General features: G+C 31.8%; 1 protein-coding gene across 2 annotated transcripts in view; it reads left to right on the forward strand.

The window, feature by feature from the left end:
- LOC143057991 (uncharacterized) overlaps positions 1–24,439 on the forward strand; it is a 48,682-nt gene that overhangs the window by 4,144 nt on the left and 20,099 nt on the right. For both annotated transcript variants that reach the window (XM_076231453.1, XM_076231454.1), the window contains exons 2-17: positions 1,104–1,178; positions 1,553–1,680; positions 4,379–4,505; positions 6,380–6,514; positions 7,533–7,694; positions 9,326–9,484; positions 10,567–10,625; positions 11,700–11,779; positions 12,746–12,860; positions 15,468–15,533; positions 18,947–19,086; positions 19,803–19,894; positions 21,202–21,406; positions 22,123–22,286; positions 22,938–23,089; positions 23,605–23,798. In XM_076231453.1, coding sequence (XP_076087568.1) covers positions 1,104–1,178; positions 1,553–1,680; positions 4,379–4,505; positions 6,380–6,514; positions 7,533–7,694; positions 9,326–9,484; positions 10,567–10,625; positions 11,700–11,779; positions 12,746–12,860; positions 15,468–15,533; positions 18,947–19,086; positions 19,803–19,894; positions 21,202–21,406; positions 22,123–22,286; positions 22,938–23,089; positions 23,605–23,798 — 2,053 coding nt within the window. The remainder of the gene's footprint in view (positions 1–1,103; positions 1,179–1,552; positions 1,681–4,378; positions 4,506–6,379; positions 6,515–7,532; positions 7,695–9,325; positions 9,485–10,566; positions 10,626–11,699; positions 11,780–12,745; positions 12,861–15,467; positions 15,534–18,946; positions 19,087–19,802; positions 19,895–21,201; positions 21,407–22,122; positions 22,287–22,937; positions 23,090–23,604; positions 23,799–24,439) is intronic.

A 24,439-nucleotide genomic window follows, 5' to 3' on the forward strand; every position in this document is an offset into this window, starting at 1 on the left:
ATGCAATATAATGAAAGCAACTTTATTTGATTTGTGAGCCTCCAGAGTCAAAGTTCATGTGGCAAGTGCCTCTATGTGCATTGAAACGGGGGAATCAGCAAATCACTTGGGATCATAAAATATAACAGACTAAAAGCATAAAAACAATAAATAAATAAATATAAGCACTAGCATTTAATGGCAGATATATTTAAAAAAATGCAAAAAAAGCAGAGCAAAAGGCCATTATAAAAAGAAAGAAAGAAATTTCAGCTTTGAGACAGCACTTGGTGGAAAGGACATGAACTGCAGTAACATTTTTGACCCCCACACCAGGAATTTATATAATTCCTAAACTGGTCAAAAGAAGTCATGAGTCTAGCCTCATTAGGCATGTTAGGAAGTGAGTTCCATACTTGTGCTGCCTCAAATGTAAAGGATCTTTTACCATAACTGGAGGTTCTAGGTCTAGGTACCTCAGCAGCGTTTACATACCTGAAATTATATGAACTGTTTTTTATTACAACTAAATCTTGAATAAATAAAGGACATTTTTTATTAATTATTTTAAAGGTCTCCAAGGCAATTGAGCGCATTCTACGAGTTTTTAATGATGGAAGGTTCGAAATCTGCAGGAGTGTTTCGTATGAGCTCTGATGGTCTTCATAAATAAATCGAAGCACTCTTTCTTGTATTTTTTCTATTTTCCTGGTATTTTGTTCCCCACAGAAATTCCAAGTCAAAGGGCAATAACTAAAGTTAGACATAATAAAAGAGTAGTAAATTGTAGGTATGTAGAAAGTATAGGTTATAAAAAAGAAGATGGGGTATGATTGCCAATGAGACAACTATCCACAAGAGACCAAAGTGACACAGACATTAACAACTATAGGTCATCGTACAGCCTTCAACAATGAGCAAAGCCCATACCGCATTATGCGCAGTCAGCTAAGAAAGGCCCCGATATGACAATGTAAAACAATTCAAACGAGAAAACTAACATGGTCAATTACAAATTTTAAGTGGTTAAAAGAAATAGAGAATTTGTTCAAACCAGACACTCTAGTTCAATGCATACAGTCATGACAGTATCTATGTGTAAATATTTTGTCTTTCAATTTCAGTACATCAAGAATCACTATGGAGAAGATCCTGCTCATTATAACAAAGCCTGTAGTGATCTAGAACAGCTGAGACAGGTAAAGATGTAGTCTACTTACACTGAACATATAAACTTATATGAATCATGCAAAATCTATTGCAAGAGTGTGAGATTTAAGTTTGATGCTCATGAAAGGCTGATTACTTTTTTATCATTAAGAATTTTCAATTTTATGAGTTCTTTTCTTTTTCCATGTTTGACGACACTGGACATTTATAACAAGTTACATTTCTTAATTATTGGTACAGAATATTTATTAGGTTCAATAAAAAGCAAATTCAGAAAAGTAAAGAATATGATTTAAAATGCAGAAATAAGTAAGGAATTTGAGATACAGAATAGATACTAGCACATTCTGTTTAGTAGTGTTCACAGTTATATTTAACATGTTTAAATTACCTTTATTTTCAGAGTGCTGTTCATGTGTCACATGATTTCATGGGATGCAGTACATTAAAGAAGTACTATGCCCAGTTACAATTCTTACAAGGGAGGTTCCCTATGGGGGAAGAAGGAGAATGTGGTATCAATTTTACATGGTAAGTACATGTTTTGATACAAGAATTTGAACAACATGTTGCTCACAGCTTCCCAGAAAAAAGACATAAGCAAATTTAAAGTAGGCTATGCTTTTCTGCCATTCTCTATCAACAGCATTGCCTGCCTTGAAAATATTAAACATGTTCTTTGAGGAAGAGTTTATTGACAAATAATACACATACACATGTAAATCAGCTGTTTGGTCTTTTCAAAACATTTTATTCAGAAAAAAAATCTTAATGATTTTCTGTATACTTCTTACAACAATCTCAAAAATTATTTTGTTTTACACAGTGTTGTAATTAATTAATGTAAAAAAAAGTAAAAGAATAACAAACAAATTCTTTTAAATTTATCAGACAGCTCATTTTGTCATGTTTGTACGTATACAGTACATATGATCACAGTTGACTTTTTTAAATTGAGAATGGAAATGGGGAATGTGTCAAAGCGACAACAACCCTACCCTACTGCAGACATTAGGAGAAGGCAACCAATGGGTCCTCAATGTAGCAAGAAACTTCTGCACCCGGAGGCGTCCTTTAGCTGGCCCCTAAACAAATATGCATACTAGTTCAGTGATAATGGACGTCATACTAAACTCCAAATTATGCACAAGAAACTAAAATAAAAAATCATACTAGACTAACAAAGGCCAAAGTCTCCTGACTTGGGACAGGTGCAAAATTGTGGTTGAACATGTTTTTATACGACCGCAAAATTTGAAAAATTTTTCGTCGTATATTGCTATCTCGTTGGCGTCGTCCGAATACTTTTAGTTTTCGCACTCTAACTTTAGTAAAAGTGAATGGAAATCTATGAAATTTTAACACAAGGTTTATGACCACAAAAGGAAGGTTGGTATTGATTTTGGGAGTTTTGGTCCCAACATTTTAGGAATTAGGGGCCAAAAAGGGCCCAAATAAGCATTTTCTTGGTTTTCGCACTATAACTTTAGTTTAAGTTAATAGAAATCTATGAAATTTTGACACAAGGTTTATGACCACAAAAGAACGGTTGGGATTGATTTTGGGAGTTTTGGTTTCAACAGTTTAGGAATTAGGGGCCAAAAAAGGGCCCAAATAAGCATTATTCTTGGTTTTCGCACAATAACTTTAGTTTAAGTAAATAGAAATCAATGAAATTTAAACACAATGTTAATGACTACAAAAGGAAGGTTGGTATTGATTTTGGGAGTTTAGGTCCCAACAGTTTAGGAATTAGGGGCCAAAAAGGGACCCAAAGAAGCATTTTTCTTGGTTTTCGCACCATAACGTTAGTATAAGTAAATAGAAATCTATAAAATTTAAACACAAGGTTTATGACCATAAAAGGAAGGTTGGTATTGATTTTGGGAGTTTTGGTCCCAACAGAATAAGGGGCCCAAAGGGTCCAAAATTAAACTTTGTTTGATTTCATCAAAATTGAATAATTGGGGTTCTTTGATATGCCGAATCTAACTGTCATGACTGTGTATGTAGATTCTTAACTTTTGGTTCCGTTTTCAAATTGGTCTACATTAAGGTCCAAAGGGTCCAAAATTAAACTTAGTTTGATTTTGACAAAAAATGAATCAGTTAGGTTCTTTGATATGCTGAATCTAAAAATGTACTTAGATTCTTGATTATTGGCCCAGTTTTCAAGTTGGTCCAAATCGGGGTCCAAAATTAAACTTTGTTTGATTTCATCAAAAATTGAATAAATGGGGTTCTTTGATATACCAAATCTAACTGTGTATGTAGATTCTTCATTTTTGGTCCTGTTTTCAAATTGGTCTACACTAAAGTCCAAAGGGTCCAAAATTAAACTTAGTCTGATTTTAACAAAAATTGAAATCTTGGGGTTCTTTGATATGCTGAATCCAAAAATGTACTTAGATTTTTTATTATGGGCCCAGTTTTCAAGTTGGTCCAAATCAGGATCTAAAATTATTATATTAAGTATTGTGCAATAGCAAGTCTTTTCAATTGCACAGTATTGCGCAATGGCAAGAAATATCTAATTGCACAATATTGTGAAATAGCTAATTTTTTTTTAATTAGAGTTATCTTTCTTTGTCCAGAATAGTAAGCAAGAAATATCTAATTGCAAAATATTGTGCAATAGCAAGATTTTTTTTTAATTGGAGTTATCTTTCTTTGTCCAGAATCAACTTAAATCTTTGTTTTATACAATATACAATGTATATTCACTTTTTACTACCAACTGATAAATTAAAATAATCTTTACCATTCAGTGATAACAAGCAGTTTTTTTTACATCTTAATATTTTATGATGTATTTAAATGAGTAGTTATTGTTGCAAACTCCATTAGAAATTTTAATTGAGATTAGTTTTGGAATAAGGGAAAGGGGGATGTGATTAAAAAAATTGAGTTCAATTTTTCTCATTTGAAATTTCATAAATAAAAAAGAAAATTTCTTCAAACATTTTTTTGAGAGGATTAATATTCAACAGCATAGTGAATTGCTCTAAGAGAAAACAAAAATTTTAAGTTCATTAGAACACATTCATTCTGTGTCAGAAACCTATGCTGTGTCAACTATTTAATCACAATCCAAATTTAGAGCTGAATCCAGCTTGAATGTTGTGTCCATACTTGCCCCAACCGTTCAGGGTTCAACCTCTGCGGTCGTATAAAGCTACGCCCTGCGGAGCATCTGGTTTGATATCTGTATACATTTGTGTTTTTTCAGGGAAGATGTTTTCCTGGGAAGAGAAGTTACGATTCCTGATGTGAAGTTTGAACAGGCCTGTATCCTATACAACATAGGAGCTTTACATTCTATACTGGGCAGTATAGAAACCAGACAGAGTGCTGATGTAAATTATATGGTTACTTTATAAATATAAGGTGATGTGGTATGATTGCTTATGATACAACTATCCACCAGAGTTTAAATTGTGTTGATATAAGCAATGACAATGAGAAAAAGACATGCAGTATAGTTGACTATAAAAGACTCAGTATGATATAATTAAACCAGGCTAATTTAAAACAATTCATTTGAAGAAAAACAATTATGATATATGGCAGATTTTACAATAAGAAGGAATTATTGTTTTTTGTATCCATCAAAAAAGCAATTGCTGAAACTGTGAAACAGACTGTGTAATGGAGTAATGCATTATGTTATTGAATAAAATGTGTCTTTCTGAGTAAATAAAAATAAAAATTACTCTGTGTTTGTGTTTTATGTTAGAATTAGAGGGTTTTCAATTTCAAAATATTGGACATGGAATAGACATCATGACCTACTTTACTGACATCCAGCTTATTTGGAGTGGAATTTTGAAGTATTATTTATAAGTGGAGCCTAATAACATGGACTTATATTTTAATAAAAAGTCTTCTTTTGTGTTTTAATCATAACTTTAAGGCAGATTTTTATTGGTAAAGGCTAAAAAAGGTAATTTAATAATATTGTTGCTAACGTCACGTCTTTTCCGTCCATTGTGGTATGTCACGATCGCAATTTTCTTGTTAGTTATCAGACAGCCCATTGTAGTTATTTTTATCCCGGGTTTTATAAATAATTGAAAATAGCAATCATATTAAATTTGGATGACGTAAGGGGGTCAAAGGACTTGAGGAATCAATATCATTGGCTGTTTTATTTTTTGCGAACGTTACTGTTCGAGGTTTCCGTCCAAATCAGTGTCACGTGAGCAACATATATTTATATCTGTAACTCTCCTGTATAGGAGTTACGATATCGCCCTTTGCAGAAATAGATTCGGAGTCAGTTCCTTCACATGATGGGGAAGCAAAGAAGGTAAGTTGTATGTAATATCGTTACAAGAGGACCTTAAATGTATTCCGTCCATCAAAAAGACGTTCGCAACAAAACATAATGTCATGATAGTAGATGTTGCTAATGTTACTATTACGAATTGGTTTCTTGTGTATTCATTTGATATAAAGTACACCTGCAAATGACATTCTGTATATTTAGAAATTCTAAACCAGACTGTACAATTTTATTACTCCAGGCATATTTTAAACATCACTGTGTGCATACATTTTAACTTTTAAAGATGTTGTTGCTCATGTGACATGTCCAAATGTCGCTAACGTTACTAATTTTTTGGTTTCTTGTGTATTCATTTGATATAAAGTACACCTGCAGATGACATTCTGTATATTTAGAAATTCTAAACCAGACTGTACAATTTCATTACTCCAGGCATATATTAAACATCACTGTGTGCATACATTTTAACTTTTAAAGATGTTGTTGCTCATGTGACATGTCCAAATGTCGCTAACGTTACTCATTTTTGTCTCCGTCACATTAGCAACATGAAAGTAGGAGACAGAACACAATACTGTAAAATCTGCCATATATGAACCAAGTTGTTGGTTCAACCAACAACACCAACTGAATTACAAGCTGTTCAACTACATTAGCCTGTAATAGATAAAGTACTATTTTCAAACTGAGCAACAGGAAGGTGAGTAGGTTTGTTTTGTGTTGACAGTCAGCATTTCTCTCTAGGTGCATGAGGTGCTCTGGCTCCCTCCATAAAAAAAACCAACAAGCCACTAACATAGAAAGCCAAGACTAAACAGCAATCAATCAATCTTGTTTCAATCCTTGCATTTATAACATAAATATACATAATATATATATGACTATCAACATGGAGTTATTACTATAGTATAAATGTTTCATAGATGTTTTTGTTTATTCCAGGGGATGAAGGTATCCTGTACCCATTTCCAGTGTGCGGCATGGGCATTTGAATATTTACGTGACCATTTTGGATCATCTAATCTAAGTGTAGATATGTCACACGAAGTTTTAACATTCCAAGTACATTTGATGCTGGTAGGTATAAGTCACTGGATTCAGAGTTACATGTACTTGATCAGTTTCACAAAAATTTTAAAATTTGATCATAAGTATACTGAAATGTTTGTGACTTAGGAATAACTGAAATATCAAGATTTTTTGTGAAACTAAAAATAAATATATAATATAAATCTAAAACACATTGAAAAAATCTGTAATTATGTTGTGTCCTTGCAGGTCAGTTGATGAAAGCTTAACAGATTGAAAATATAAATGCACAAACAAAAAAAAAACATGCACGCAGCAAAATAAAATACTCTTGTCTTCCAAACCTATTTTGGTTGCATGCAACAAAAAGCACATCTTTTATCATTTGACATTATATGTGTAAGAAATATTAAGCATAGAGATGAGCCTATAAATATATCACTGAAACGTTAACGCCATCAACACAACAGGTCAAAATAATTAAGGTATTTTACAAGGGTCTTTACTGGTATGAAATGCTCAAAGTGTTTATTTAAAAAGACAAAGCATATAATCATTCTGAAGAGACAATAATGACAAAATGAATGTAAAAGATTCCTTTTTTATACAAGAAAGAGATAACTATTAATTTAATTTTGGATGTAACACGTCTTCTGATTAGCTGACGTCGTTTTGTTCATGAGCTCATGGACATAATTTAGTCATGTGACTGTGACGTCATCAACGTTTTTTTGTGTTTTACTCTGGTTTAAAATGGAATTTAGAATTGAATCAAAAGAAATAACTGTAATATTTTATCTGTCTATTAGAAATAACAAATAATGGGGTGCACACTTTATAATAACCCGTTATGCGAGTTATTCAGTGTACACCACATTTTTTATGTTTATTTCTTCATAGACAGAAAAAATATTACAGTCATTCCTTAATTAAAGGGGTTAACTGATGAAAAAGACTATTTCAATCCTTGTAATATGTAGATTTTATTTTATTCAATTTTTTCAAATAAATAAGTGCTTTGAAATTATGATTTTATGTATTTTTGTATTTATTTCCTCACACACAGGCGCAAGCACAGGAATGTATTTTAGAGAAGTCAATGATAGATAGCAGAAAGAACACAATCACTGCTAAAGTCTCAGCACAAGTTGTTGAGTTCTACAGAACTGTCATCAAATCACTGCAGACAGAAAATATGGATGCCATCTTAGGTTCAAGAAAATACAAGGTACATTTATTATGATGAAGACTGTTGTAAGTAGTCAGAGGGAGTGTATTCATACATATTTTATCATTGTACAACCATTAATGTATTATGATGTAGACTGTTGTAAGTAGTCAGGGGAGTTGTATTCATACATATTTTATCATTGTACAACCATTAATGTATTATGATGTAGACTGTTGTAAGTGGTCAGGGGAGTTGTATTCATACAAATTTTATCATTGTACAACCATTAATGTATTATGATGTAGACTGTTGTAAGTGGTCAGGGGAGTTGTATTCATACAAATTTTATCATTGTACAACCATTAATGTATTATGATGTAGACTGTTGTAAGTGGTCAGGGGAGTTGTATTCATACATATTTTATCATTGTACAACCATTAATGTATTATGATGTAGACTGTTGTAAGTGGTCAGGGGAGTTGTATTCATACATATTTTATCATTGTACAACCATTAATGTATTATGATGTAGACTGTTGTAAGTGGTCAGGGGAGTTGTATTCATACATATTTTATCATTGTACAACCATTAATGTATTATGATGTAGACTGTTGTAAGTGGTCAGGGGAGTTGTATTCATACATATTTTATCATTGTACAACCATTAATGTATTATGATGTAGACTGTTGTAAGTGGTCAGGGGAGTTGTATTCATACATATTTTATCATTGTACAACCATTAATGTATTATGATGAAGACTGTTGTAAGTGGTCAGGGGAGTTGTATTCATACAAATTTTATCATTGTACAACCATTAATGTACATATATATGTCTTAAAGCTTATTTGAGTAATTGTCTTAGCGTGTCAAAGTGTACTTGAACCAAAGCCATCTCTCATGTAGAAAAACTTCCTGATCTGATGACATTCCATTGAACAGGAAGTTACAAAATTACAAATACTGTTAACTCAGAAATGTTTTTGTAGATCTATTATTGTGATATCTGGAAAAGTTGCATACAGATATATGTAGTAGATATCAGAATGAGAGCTCTTATTATTTTCAATTTGATACCCACCCGGTCGAATTATTCACATTAATTTAAACTGACAATAATATCTGAATTTACAGTATATAAAAATGTCTCTTGATCCAGTATAAAGGCTATCCACATTTTCTAGAGAAAACATTTTTAAAAAATGAATTGATTTTTTTCAGAGGGCTATATTTGATAATTGAACACTTAATGCTTCCATCTTATCAATTTTCCTTCTTGTTCACACTATTTTACATGACCATGAAATATAACCATGATAACCAGATAAAATACTATGTGTGATTCCAGTAACATCTAAAAAAAAGATAAGGGTAGGTATGCATGCACTAAGTAGTTACATCTTAAAAAAGAAATAGGTTAGGCAGGTAGGAATTTTTTATTACTTTATGGTTTTTTTTACATTGAGTCTATATATAGGAGCAACATTCTGACTTTAACAGTACATGTACTAGTGCTTAAAGAAAAATGTAAAAAAAATCTTTAGGGTAGGCTATTATTAAGTCAAAAAAGGGGGTTGGGTAGGGTAACTGGAACCACATATATATTTGTATTTAGCCTGGGTGGATATAACTAGAAGCTAGGAAGTGGGATTTTATCAAGTATGAGAAACAAAACTTTATTTTATAGGACTGGAAGAAGCGAGCAGAATTGAAGATTTTATTTTATGAAGTGATCACCAATTACTATATGGGGAGAAATTCTGAGGAGCAGGAAAAGTTTGGAGAATGTGTGGCTTACTATACATTGTCTTATGATAAATTAAAGGATGCTATTAAAATGGCAAAGGTAGGTTCATATTCAACATTAATAATGAGATGTGATATATCTGCCAATCATGATCCTATGATTCCTAATGACATAAATGGTAAAAACTATAGGTCTCTCTACCACCTCCAACAATGAGCAAATCACATACCATATTGCTAGTTATAAAAGACATTAACAAAATATTAAACATTCAAACTGAAAAAAACAATTTTTTTTTACAAATGAACATCAAACAATGACAGATAACCACACCTGTAGCCAGTGGGGTTCGTCAGGGGGGTTCAGATGACCCCCCCCCCCTCTCTTGAAAACAAATAAGGACTGTTTAAGTCAACGTTCTGTTCAAATTGTGACTGTTAAAGTCGAGTTTTTGAGGCCAGATAACCCCCCTTTGGAAATTCCTATCTACAGGCCTGATAACTGCACTAAAAGCTCTGTGTCTGTCTAATTAAAAGAAGTTATGTGAACATTCATTCATATGATATGTACTTTTTTTTCATATTGGGATGAATTTATGTAAAAAATAAAAACTGAAAAAAGAGAGAAAAAATTATTATTATATTGATAATCACCAATAATATGAGAACAAATTCAAGGTATTTTCCTATTTTTTTTTAAATGAACCAACAGAGTTTGTGTGAAGATTTTGAAACTTAAATAATTGGCAACAGTTTAACCTTAGGTTAACATGGTTAGGGGATTTTTCAAATTGGACAGAAGCTTGTTTATAATCAACAGCTAGTATGTAGACAGAATTTTTTTATTATTTATTTCCTGTTTTTCCGTATATTTCTTATAAACATGATAAATGGACTTTGTTTTTTTCCAAATTATCATTACATACAGTCTGAAGTTCAAGTTTTTAAAACATTTATTACATTCATAAAGCATCCTGGGTTTTTAAGAAACTTCCACAGAGGAAAATTTTGTTGAGCCCACAAACAACAGCAAAAGTAGGCCAGGAACTCTTAGGACATTTTTATAAATCTGTCATGTTTATAGATTATTACTAACTATATGATTTGCTATGTCATTGTCTTTGCTTAGGATTTTTTCATAAAAACATACATGGGACATTTTTTTTATTATATATGTTTTAGAGTGAGTCATCTGATATCCAAGAGTCTTTGCGATTCACAAATGATGTTGTTGGTGGCAAGTGAGTATATTTTAGAAGAACACATATAATATAAACATATTTTATTGTTCAGAAACTAAACAAAAGAATGATGGACAAGTTTTACAACCTAATAACATCTTATCCAGTACCTACACTATTTTCAAATAAATAAACATTAGAAGAAATATACAATATATATGTATGTTCTTTTATAACATTTGAAGATTTAAAAAAGTAGAGGAAAATGGTTAAGGTATATAAAACTTTATAAAACATAAATGCTGACCTGTAGATCTCAATTTCTTGTTCTCTTTTTTTCTATTTTTTGTAAGAGGAGTGTGGCAGGGGTATTAAAATATGAATATGCAATATGATTGCCATTGAGACAATTATCCACCAGTAACCAGATGATGTAGTTAATAGAAACTTTAGGTTACTACTGCCTTAAACTAGACACAAAATCTATACGGCAAATATAGCATGCTTTATAAGGCTGAGGCAAGACAAAAAATAAAACAATTGAAAATATAAACATGATAAAACCATCAATAAAGAAAAAAGAAATATGATATTTAAGCAACAAACCATAACCTCTAATTTACAGACCATGACTTGGGACACACACACATACAGAATGTTGTGGGGTTCAGCAGTCTTGCAGATGTGCAAACCATTCCCTTACCTGGAAAATTTGTGTAAACGCACATAACAAAAACATACTGATAATCAGTTAAAAAGTATAGAGTCTTCAGATAAATACAAATCACAAAATATTACCAGTAAAAGACTTAATCACACAAAGGAATGATCCGAGAGAAGGACATATGCTGTTTTGTTACTTTTCATTGATACTTGTACATGTATAAACATCATATTATTTTTATTCATATTAAACTTTTGTATGATAGTTCTTATGAAAAATTTACAATTTTTAAAATTTTATTTGGTATGTATTTGTGAAGATATGTAAGAAGAAAGAAAATGTATAACTGTACATGACTTACAGATAAACATTGGTAAAAAAAAATGAAAAGTAATAATCACTATTAGCATAAGAGAACAGCTGAACAGATATGGAATCTTATATCATTCCCACATTATCTAATTTTGTAGGTTTCAGTCTGCAAAAAAAGACAATGATTATGTATATCATGAAAAAATACCTGCAGGAGACACACTTCCAGAGGTCAAAGGTAAGTTCAAATTACATACAACCCAGGTCAATATTATATATACTAATCTTACAAATGTAAAAATTTCAACTATTAGCTGAGATAATTCAAAGTCCTAACCCAGTTGTTAAGGAAGCTGGCTTGTCATCTTTTAGATTCTTTGTCAGATTTTCGGAATCCTCTGGTTTTATCCATTTGAATGCCTTGAAATAATTTGCCCGGTGACCCCCATTTTTTATTTTATAAATCTTTTACATGTATAATGATAAGCCATCTGTAAAAGTCTTATAATTTTTTAATTACTTTTTATCAGTTTTTGAGAACTTCAACTTGTCAATGATAGAGCTACGAAAAGTCAAGAGAGAATATTTTCCCCGCCAAAATTTCAATGGCTAATATCTCTAAAACAAGCATGGTGACCTATATATTTTTTTTGCTCTTTGGATTCCTTTATTAATCTCCTATCTATATAAACTATTGTTTTGAAAAGTTAATTACTTTGAAACTCAGAAGCGAACTCCCTTAAATCTGCACTCATGTGACTGTGGATTCAGTTATTTTGTAAGATATATCAATTTTTGTGGATTGAGGAAAATTTTCAGTTTCATGGATATTTGATTTCATGGTTTTGTAAATCTATGCATACAAAACCTGTAAAAAATTTGTAATTTGGTGAACATTTGAATTATTGGTTCAGCTGTACCCACAAAACCCATGAACATTGATATCCAACAAACTGAATCCACAGTATACACCTTTAAAGATTTCAACAAAGAAATATTCACATTTTTTGCCTTAAATTATCTGTACTGCTTTTCTCTCAAAAACATTTGAACCTCTGTTCAGTTCTTATTTAATTTTTAAGAAACGTAATGTCAGTTGTCGTATTTTGTAGAAAATTAAAATCAAAGAATTTAAGAAATAGTTTTGATCCAGTGATAGAAATAAAAAAAATCTGTAATATCTTATGCTTATTTATATTTTTAGGTGCATCTTTAGTAAAAGGTATACCATTCAACTGGAATGATCCTGAAGTATCAGGACCAGATATATTCCAGAAACTGGTTCCAATGTCTGCACATGAGGCATCGTCTATGTACAGGTGGGTTTACCAAAAAGAACAGGTTTATAAAAACACTATGTCAAATTGTAGTAGGCAAAAAGTTATCAAAGGTACCAGGATTATTATTAAATACGCCAGATGCACGTTTCGTCTACATAAGACTCATCAGTGACGCTCAGATCAAAACATTTATAAAGCCAAACGAGTACAAAGTTGAAGAGCATTAAGGTCCCAAAATTCCAAAAAAGTTGTGCCAGATACGGCTAAGGTAATCTATTCCTGGGATAAAAAAAATCCTTCTTTTTTTCGAAAAATTCAAAAATTTTGTAAACAGGAAATTTATAAAAAAGGCCTTATAATTGACATGATTGATATTCATGTCAACATGGAAGTGCTGACTACAATTCTATTACAAATGAAAATACAAACTATTGGTGGTTATTTAAGGATGAACTAACATAGCATATGATGAAGAGGGGAATTCAGTTTTGGTTGCAAATGAAGGTTTCAATGTTTATAAAATTTTGATAAGGAAATCAAGTTTATTCACAACTGACTAAGATTACAAATTGGAAAAAAATCCAGAGTGAAAAAAGATCTTTAATACCATATCAAATTGTAGGAGGTTTTATGGGGCTTTATTCATAAAAAAGGGGGGATTTTCAACACTCGGACAATAACTCAAAAAGGCTTTCACCAATGTCCATGAAACTTTGGTGAATTGTTTATATCTATTGATGTAAGCTCCCTTTCAATTTTTATAAATTTCAGATTTTAAGTTTTGGATTAATGGGGCTTTATTCATAAAAAAAAGGGGATTTTAACACTTCGGACAATAACTCAAAAAGGCTTTCACCAATGTCCATGAAACTTTGGTGAATTGTTTATATCTATTGATGTAACAAATAATACTTAATAAAATCTGATGAAAACATAAAATTTGTAAAATCTTTAGTTCAATTTAAAACATTAAATTTCTTGTAAAAAATAGGTTCCATGAATGTCATACGTTTGTACTATTATTGAATGGTTGCAAGGATAAAAGCACACTAGCAGTCCCTGAGATACTAACTGTTCCCTGAGGCATATATCATTTTATGATAACATTTTTACTATCTAAGCTATGGATAAAAATCAAATACTGTTTGTGCATATAGGATGTTTTACTTTTGTTAAAATTGGTTGCAATTGAAATCACAAATGATACCTTAGCATTGCAGCTTTTTTATAGAGTTCGGTTTTGGTGGAAGGGTTGAGCGCAATAAAAAATGTTATAAAACATAACTAGTCTACAATAGCACATAATAAGTGAACAAGTGACAACATGAAAATCCTAACATGTGACTAAATATTCCTTAAATGTTAAAGGGTGTCATTTTATGAAAAAAATAAGGAAATCAAGTCTCCTAAACATTTATCAATATGATCATCTTGTGAATATTCTAAACAATAAAAAGGTAATAATCATTATCCACCATATTAAGCACCATTTGAACAACTTTTGCATACACCTTTGTATAATTTAGTATGGATTCCTTACTGTGTTCAACAGAATCTAACTATGAGCAATATACCCCAAGAAAATTACCTTCTTTCAAACTACTATAAAATTTGGAAATCAGCCATAGAATTACTAAAACCCATAATCATATATCACTTTCCTTACATTGCATTGAAGACTTCTATGTTATATGCCAATGTTAATGATATTTGTTTTTTATGCTAAATATTGAAAAGCTGAACTAGGTTTAATCATCAGTGTCTTCTTCACTGTCCTCATCATCAGAAAAATCCTCATTTTCATTCTCAGAAGAGGCCTCCTTATCATCAATGAAATCTTTATCTTCATCATCAATGAAATCCTTACTTTCATCACCTACTTCCTCATTTAGATCATAACTTTCAGTAGAGTCACTTTCACCATCTTCACTTTCCCTGTTATCTTCTTGCTGCCCCTCATTGTCATTGTAGTCTTTTTTGCCATTTTTATACGCCCGTCGTCTTTCAAACAATGGGCGTATCATGCGCTAAAGCGCAGCCCTTTATTCCTTCATCCGTCGGTCTGTCCCACTTCAGGTTGAAGTATTTGGTTATGGTAACTTTTAATGTAGTTGAAGAAATGATAGTGCAAGTGGGTTGGTTATCTGTGAACTATGGACAATGATGGACTTATTCTTGATGAAAAGATATCTTTAGCTAAAACATTGATTTTGATATACTGTGGATTCATTTATTTTTCGGGTTCTAATTTTTGTTGGTGGATTGAGTAAACTTCCATTCTCAAGTTTATTCCATTTTCGTTGATATTAAATTAATTTTATGGGTCAATAAATTTAAAATAAATTATTGCCATTCATTATAAATAAATTTCTATCAAAAATAAGGCTCAAAGAACTTTTTATATTATTTATATTAACAATCACAATGTACACACATGTTGGCGTATGAATACACAATGTCAGAGTGGGCATGTAACCATAAAAATTGACAACTGAAAATAAAACTAATACTTTTAACCAATCAGAAAACAGTAAATACACCAAATTTATTTATTCCAATTTGTTGTTCTCCAGTACACACAAAATCCACACAAGAAAGTATCCCACAAATAATAATGAATTTGATACATTTGTTTTTTTACCACAGTGAAGAAAAGGCAAAGTTAATGAGAACAGTTGGAGCGGAAATAGAGGAGAAAAATATGGCTTTATTGTAAGTATACTGAAAAAATAAAATAAGAAGATGTTGTATGATTGCCAATGACCCTACTTTCCAACTGTTGCAACATTGTGAAAATATTCTATACTATGTTTGTTGAATTGATAAACGTGGATAGAAAAGAAATATTATAGAAGAATTGAAACAAAATCAAACCGATCATGTTGTGTTGTGCCCCTTTTTAAAATTACAGTATTTTTAAGATTAAGTGTCAACATGCAATGGCTTGGGCTCCTGACAATGGAAATGGCCATGGTCAATTAGTTTATTCTAATTGGCCTGAATAAATGTTTGAAACACCATGTCATCTATATATGGAGTTGGGGTGTTGGGATAGGATTTGATAAAGATTTAAAAACATTAATTGTTTTGAATTTGAATTACTGAAATAATTTTAAAGTTATAAGATGAGTTTAATACTTCTATTTAGAAAATGATAAGGCTAAATAAAAATATATGTGTGGTTCCAGTTACATACTTCTAAAAAACAGGGTCGGTAGGTCAGCAATTTTTTTTTTTTTTTTCAAATTTTATTTTTGATTGTCAAAATCAAGAAAAAATAGGGTGCTTACCGAAATTGTTTCCGGTATTATACACGCCCAACCAGAAGTCTGCCATTTTTGCATGTGTTTGGTTGTAAAATAAACAGTCATGATACGTTTTTATGCAGTTAAGCTGCATTATGCGAGCACCCTAGATTTGTGTTCTACCCAATAAATGCTGAAATACTTGCCATTGTTATTATCTAGCTCGCTACTATGATATATATAACTAATTGAACACTTTTTTAATACTTTTTATTCTGGATTACAAAAAATATGACCAGAAAAACCTTAAATGATCGTCGATTTATCCAAAAGTTTTGAAGTTACACATAGGAAGTAGTGCTTATTAAGAATCCTTGTGTAGTTCATTATGACTTGTGCTTTTAGCTAAGATGTCAAAGAACAATTGTATGAAATATTTAATCGCCGAAAATCTCTTAAGACAAGTAGTTTAGATTTCCCAAATGGCAAAAGTCGTAGGGATATTGTTTGTCATCAATACGTAGTACAACTACGTCAGTAGTCTATTATATAATAAGTTCAACTGTTCATGCTGTTGGCGGCAATTTCAAATTAGAAAAAGAAATTTTCGTAGCTTTTGAATTTGCAGGCAGGTGTGCAAATTAGCGGTGGTCCGAGATCCGCGACCTTCCACTTTTGCAAGCGGAATTTCGACCAGGATAGTTGGTTTCTAGCTACGCCCGACGTAGTCATTACTTTAAATTACTTTGCAAACCTTCCATGCAAGTCACCAAAGTCTCCAATTAAACGAGCTAAAAACTTATTTTTATCATTATTATTCATGACAGCGATGTTCATTTTGTTCAACCGCTAGCTTTATAAAGAAAATCGCCGACAAATGTTGTATAAATTCGAGTAAAATCGTATCTGATTGACAAAAACAACATTGTAAACACATAACAATGTCGGCCGTGAGGTCAAAATTTTACAATATCGGATCCGATTCCGGAAGCGGATAAGGATAATTCCGGGTTCGGCGATCAATTACAAAATAAATCATAGCAGGTGAAAAAATAAATCTATGCATGGTAAATGAATATAAACACTAGAATTGTAAACCAAAAGATATATGTAAAAGAAAGAAAAAGCAGAAAAATATTTTATACAGAAACTCAAAATTACTTTTTGACAAATTTTAATTTAAAAATCCAATACAACGTAACAGCTGGGAACAGTATATCTAACAATATACATGTTCATGGTCACAGTCTAAATTTTCTTTATCAGTGATAAATGATGATAATGCATGTGAGATGCTTTTAAGGTGTAAACATATTACTGCAATTTCGAAGGGTTATTTGTTTTTCTCAATTTTAAAGGGTCAATTAAAGTAGCTGAAAGTTTCTTTCTTTATTTTCACAAATAATGCAACTATATTATATATACCTAAATGTAAGTAAATCATATGATATATAGGTGGCATTCTTTGGGCCACTCTACCCCCTCCTGTTTGATAACTTGGAAACGGTCGAGCTCCCCACCCCTAAACCATATGAAGGGCAGATCCAGGATTTTAGGTTAGGAGGGGCGCAAACTTAAATTTTCGCTGAGCAGAGCGAGGCTAAAAAAATTTTGAGGTAAAATTATCGGAATATTCTTTATTAAGCTGAGAACAACCCATGCTTTGCAAATTTAAGGGGGGTGCAAGCCCGCAACCCCCCGCCTGAATCCTCCCCTGCATATATTCAAGTATAGGACAATATTATAAATAAAATGAAATATAGGGGGAGTCCCTGGAGTTACACCACCCCCTCCTGTTTGAGAACTTGGAAACGGTCGAGATCCACACCCCTTAACAATATATATTCATGTTTGTGACTATATGAAAAATCAAATGAAATATAGGAAGGGTCACTGGGGGTCACCCCACCCTTCCTGTTTTAGAATTTGAAAATGGTCCAGATCCCCACCCTAAACCATATATATTCATGTATGGGACAATATAACAGTTTTATAAATCCTCGGCCTACCCTACCTGTTTGAGAACTTGAAAACCGTTGAGATCCCCACCCCTAAATTATATATATTCATATGTATGGGACAAAATAACAAATCATTTACATTTACTATGGGCAGGTCAGTCAGACCTCACGTTTGATCCCTGTTGTAGTGAACATTTGTCTGATTCGTGTCTCATAACTTTTGTACTATAGAACACAAACTCAGTTTTCTTTCCAGGGAAACCAGTCCATTCATACTATTACATCTTCATACTAAGTCAACTTGAACTTCTAGCAGTCAAATAAAACCAAGGTTAACTACCAAGTAGAACAACTGCAATCATTGGGAACTTGTACCACTGCAGACTCACCATAAAAAAATATACATTGATATATGCATTGCTTTTGAAACCTTGATAACATATAAATTATTTGCCTTAATAAATAAATCATTAGATAAACATGAATGTGCTATATATGAATGTTTAATGTTGAGGCAACATTGCCACAGTTTTCATAATTACGGTTGCCTTGGTTTTTGGTTAACTGCCTTCAGCGCTTACAGCGCTTTGATTAGTTAATTTTGTTGCATTCTATTATGAATTCTTGAATTTTAGCCGTAACAGATACTACTGATGGAAATCTAGATGACAGAAATCTATGAATTTAATTATTTTAAATCACATTCCTCAAAATTTGATCGTTTGAAAATTTATTTTTCAGAAATGAAAAAAAAAGTTCCAGGGTCGGGGGGTTTTAACTAGGGTTGGTCGGGTAACTGGAACCACACATATATTTTTATTTGGCCTAACATTTAAACGGAGACAGCATTCTTGTCGAATTAAAAACTTTACTTTCCACACATTTTTTTCAAATCTCTGATTGATCTTTTTGTTTATAGGCAGTTCATGTCGTCTTTGAACCTTGACCCCTCTAAACTGAACTTTGAACCTGAGAGACTACCACAAGACTTGCTTGAGAAGTGTGCTGCTGTTAGTGTTAGACCAAATGCTATTAAAGACTTGGTGGACGCAATGGGAGGTAGTATACTGTAAACCAATTAATATTTGTCACCAAATATATTTTTAATTATATTGTTTGATATTAATTGGAGGGTTTTCATCAAGGTTCATGACATGTTAAATTTGCTGATCATAATTTACAGGAAAAACAACAGTTTAACACCTTCTTCACTGTTAAAAAAAATGACGATTTTAAAACCTTCATCACTGAGAACGTTGAAAACAAGACACGAATAATGCACAAATCACAAGTCACAGATAAAAAATCCCTGACAAAACTAAATCACGGAAAGCAAATTTCCACAACCACAAAGGACAATTTCTGAACTGTAAGTACCACCCATCTTAACAGAGATTCTATTTGAGAATGAGGTCATGTTGTCTATCTCTAGAATACTCATGTACAAAACTTTGTATTCTATGAAAAAAATATTACACAAGATATAAAATCAATACCAAATTCATCAATGAAAAATAATTTCTCAGTAGGAAAATGTATACTGTTAATTCATTATTATTTATTTGATACCAATTTTCATGGATTTCATTGGATACAGGGTAATCACGAATTAAACGTTAAATGTATAAAAAAAATTCCTCAGGCTTGTATGCAGTCTTCGTCAAAACCATGAAATTAAATATCCACAAATGTGTAAGTTTTTTATAATCTATGAAAATTGGTACCCACGAAATATAAATGTATCCACAGAATCAATTTACATGTTTTAATTTTAGCTGTATCTAACACTGCTACAGATGTTGAGCTGGCTATACAGGAAATAAATGATTTGATTGAAAATGATGTAAAGGAGGATGAAGAGTTTCAGGTATGATAATGTAGGGACTGTCTCAAAATATCACAATTTTTAGGTATGAGATAGTTAGGGATTGTCTCAAAATATCATTAGGTTATGGTTTTATAAGTTGGGACTGTCTCAGAATATCCAATGTTTCAATTATTATTATTAGGGATTATGTATAATGATTAAGGACAGTCTCAAAATATCAATAGTTTCAGGAATTATGATTTAAGGACTATTTCAAATATGGAAGAATTATAGGGAAAAAAATAAAAGACTGGTCCTTTTGTTAGACAGAACCCTATTCATTTTATTCAATTTGATCAATATTGGTTGATTGATTAATTGGTTGATGGTACTATTTCATGGCGGCCAGGTTTTATAAGTTGAGGAAGCTGAAGTGCCCAGAGAAAACCACCAACCTTATATATATTAGAGCCAACCATATTGTCACACTATTTTATATTTAAAAAGTTTCATGAGTTAATTGCAGCAAATAATATAGTTATAACTTTTTTGTCTGCTGATAATGTATGTTGAAGATGTACCAATATAAAATGTCTGACGTGTGTCAAGCCACTGTGCAAAAGTGTTTGTTGTATGATTTCAATAGTATAATGTCATAAAATATTCAGCCAAATTCCAAATAGTGATAGTCTCGATGGGTTTGCCATATTTTTGCTACAAATGGGGATTAGGGCTATGTTCACTGTTTGTATGCCCCACCTATGATAGTAGAGGGACATGTTTTCTGGTCTGTGCCTGTCCATTCATCCTGCTTTAGGTTAAAGTTTTTGGTCAAGGTAGATTATGATGAAGTTGAAGTCCAATCAACTTGAAACTTAGTACACATGTTCCCCGTGATATGATCTTTCTAATTTTAATGCCAAATTAAAGTTTTGGACCCAATTTCACGGTCCACTGAACATATAGAAAATGATAGTGCCAAGTTCAGGTTAAAGTTTTAGTTAAAGTTTTTGGTCAAGGTAGTTTTTGATGAAGTTGAAGTCACATTAACTTGAAACTTAGTACTTATGTTCCCTATGATATGATCTTTCTAATTTTAATTCCAAATTAAAGTTTTGACCCTAATTTCACGGTCCACTGAACACAGAAAATGATAGTGCGAGTGGGGCATCCCTGTACTATGGACACATTCTTGTTAAAGTTTGATCTTTCTCTGAAGATTTTATTTCAATTTCATGCTTTCTATTGTATAAATATTTCATAAAAAAAAACACTTTCATATAACTAAAAAGTCTGAGAAATAATTCCTAAATGTTAATTTTAAAAATTAATAAAATCGTATTATTAAAGTTATTTTATATTTTTAGAAACAGTTTGGAAAAAGATCCCAGAATCCAATGTTACCTGAAATAAAGAAAGACTGTGACCGGTTCCAGGAAGGTCACAAGAAAGGGAACCAGTCCAATGTTGATCTACATAAAGCAATGAATACACATATTACCAACCTAAAGCTGCTAGCTGGTCCCTTGGAAGATATCAAGAATCACCTGCCTTCTTTGGAAAGAGACAGAGGTAATACAGGATAGCAGTTCATACTTTCAATTTTTTTAACATACATATATTCCATATGTGAGTTATATGTCAAAGAAAAACAACATTTATGTCAAAAGTTCAATTAATAGTGCATACAGATATAGCAATACAATTTTATTTAATTTTAGGTGTCACACTTTTTAACAAAAACATTGCAATTTTTTTATTTACAGTAATTTAAAACACTAAAATCTGAATTATTTGATTATTACAGTAGCTTGTGACATTTTATCATGTGAAGATATTTAAAATTACAGAAAGTATTATAAATGACTCAGACATCATATATAAAAAACAAGAAATGTTTAAGATATCCAATGAGGCAACTCTACACTAGAGACCAAATGATATAGAAGATTACAAATGAGTCACTCTACAGCCTTCAATAATGAGCAAAACCCATACTTCTAAGTCATGTAGATAGTATTTATGTTTAAACTGAAACGTAAAAAATATGTTTTTCTTAAATGAAAAATAATATGAATACTGTGTATTCAGTTATTATTGTAGGTATAAATTTTTAGTAGATTTCTTGTTTTTTCCAAATTCTGCATACAGAGCCTATAGAATATTTGTAATTGGTTGAACATATGATATCTTTGTTTACCTATACCCACGAAACCCAGGAAAATTGGTATCCAATGAATAATAATGAATCTACAGTAATATGCCTCTTTTGTTTCAATTCATTATAGATCCAGAGTCAGAAGCTGTTGTGAAAGAGCTACAAAGGTTACTTGATAAAGTTGAGGAAATGAAAAATCAGAGAGCCATGCTAGAGGAACAGTTTAGGAAACAGGTCAAAGAAGATGATATAACCAATCAAATTGTAGCACAGGATGGTGGCAGTAATACTATGGTAAGTAGTTATGGGTAATAATTCAGGAACTAGATTAAAGTAAACCAATCAGATTGTAGCCCAGAATAGTGGCAGTAATACTATGGTGAATGGTCATTAGTGCAGTTCAGGGACCCTATGATTTATGGATGAAATAGCCAATCAGATTGAAATACTGGAATAATTGCAATTATAGTAACTACTATATATGGTGGCTTTTATTATAACAGTACTAGTTGAGAAACAAAAATTTGTCATGTGAAATTCAAGGATGAAAGAGAAAAAAGAGTTATCTCTCTTTTATCTTGAAAAAATTGTAGTCAGTTCCTGTAAATTTTAGAACTTCATCTTAAAAGACTTTGAAATCAATGTTTATTGTAATTTTTGCCATAATTTCATTTCGAAATTTGGTGTCCACCTATAACTTACATTACTTAAAACTTTGTTAAGATTCGATCATCCAAAAACCCATACTGTGAACTGACGTCGGTTCTAAAACTGCAGAAGTGCACATGGTGTCAAATTGCAGAAGAAAAGGGCATATCATCCCAAATAAGGCATGGTGTCAGCTGGAAAAAGGGGATACTGTCGCACCATACTAAATTGCTTTAGATAAACACTAAAATTAATGATTATTTTGCATCGTATAGTTGTACAATTTTGGATTTACAGGTTATGTTTGAAGAACAACTGAAGAAACATGACAAACAGATAGGTTACATCCATCAGAACTTAGATGCCCAGGATAACATACTGAGAGCTCTGACTGATGTCAATGCTAGATATGCTACTACAAGGAGAGCCACTGCAGATACAATTACCAGGTACGACTAATTTCACATCTTTTTCCTTTTGTGTATAGAAACATAGATAAATATACATGCAGCAATTCTAAAAAATTATGTGCATGTACAATGTATTAGATAGATCTGATTGTTATGCCTCTGCTTTGGCTGAGGGGGCATTAAATTTTACCAGTGCCCGTTCTGTATGTCTGTCTGTCGGTATGTATGTCCCAAAGTAATATTTCCATTCTCTAACTTCGGTATGCCTCAACCAATATTATGAAACTTATACTCAATGCTTATTACCACAAAACACAGATCGGCTTTGAGTTATTTAAATTTGTTTTAAACTCCATTTTATTTTAAGTCTGAAGATAATATTTTTGTGTTTTGTACATAGTTAATTAGAAAATGAGAGGACAAAAGAAGGACAAGAACGCCACTAGAAAGTATTGTAAAAATTTGAAAGTGTTCTGTTTTATTTGTGAGTATTTGCCCGTTTCCTAATACTTCTGTACCAATTTATAAAAAATATGAGGGCTGTATTATTTCAGGAGAGAAGCCACCATAGAGGGACTAAAGAATTCATATGATGTTTATGAAGATTTATTAGCTAAGTCACAGAAAGGTTTGGATTTCTATAAGAAGCTTGAATCCAACATCAACAGGTTGCTAGAACGATGTAGAGGAATTTGTAAACAGCAAGCAGAAGAACGACAACAAATTATAGACAGACTCAAACCTAAAGGTAAATAAATATGATGTTATATAGTGAGGGATGAGATCTATGATTTTTCCAAAAATATGATACAAAATTTAAAGTTCTGTCTGTAAAAAGAAATACATATTTTCGTGCTTTGTATATAAGTATGTGCAGCATGTTTTTGTGGATATTTGATTGAAAAGGTTGAAAAAATCTGCCATACAAGCCAATAAAAATTTTAACTTCATGAAACATTTAAATTCGTGGTAAATGCACACAAATTGTTGTCTCAGAAATAAATATTAATCCGCATGATGTATGTCAAAACCCAGACATCCAGGAAGATTCATTCAATCTTTGAGAAATCTTAAAACCATGTAACTAGATTATGCTTGAATGCACCACATGTTTAGTTTATGAGGCAACTGTCTACCATTCTACTTGAGGATAAAGAAGTGAACAATTCGGCTCACAGTAGGACCTTCAACCAAGAGTAGAACTTGTATGGGGCTCTTTTTAAATATTCAAATGGAATGGAATGGAATGAGTAAACTTCATACAGTAAAACCTGTATAAACCGGCCGGCTACAGGACTATGAAAAAGGGCCGGTTTGCACAGTGAGCCGGTTTATTCAGGTTTCCGTTTTGACCGGAAGTTAATGACTTGTGACGTCCGACATTTTGCA

Source organism: Mytilus galloprovincialis, chromosome 14 (assembly GCF_965363235.1).
Source record: "Mytilus galloprovincialis chromosome 14, xbMytGall1.hap1.1, whole genome shotgun sequence".
NCBI lineage: Eukaryota > Metazoa > Mollusca > Bivalvia > Mytilida > Mytilidae > Mytilus > Mytilus galloprovincialis.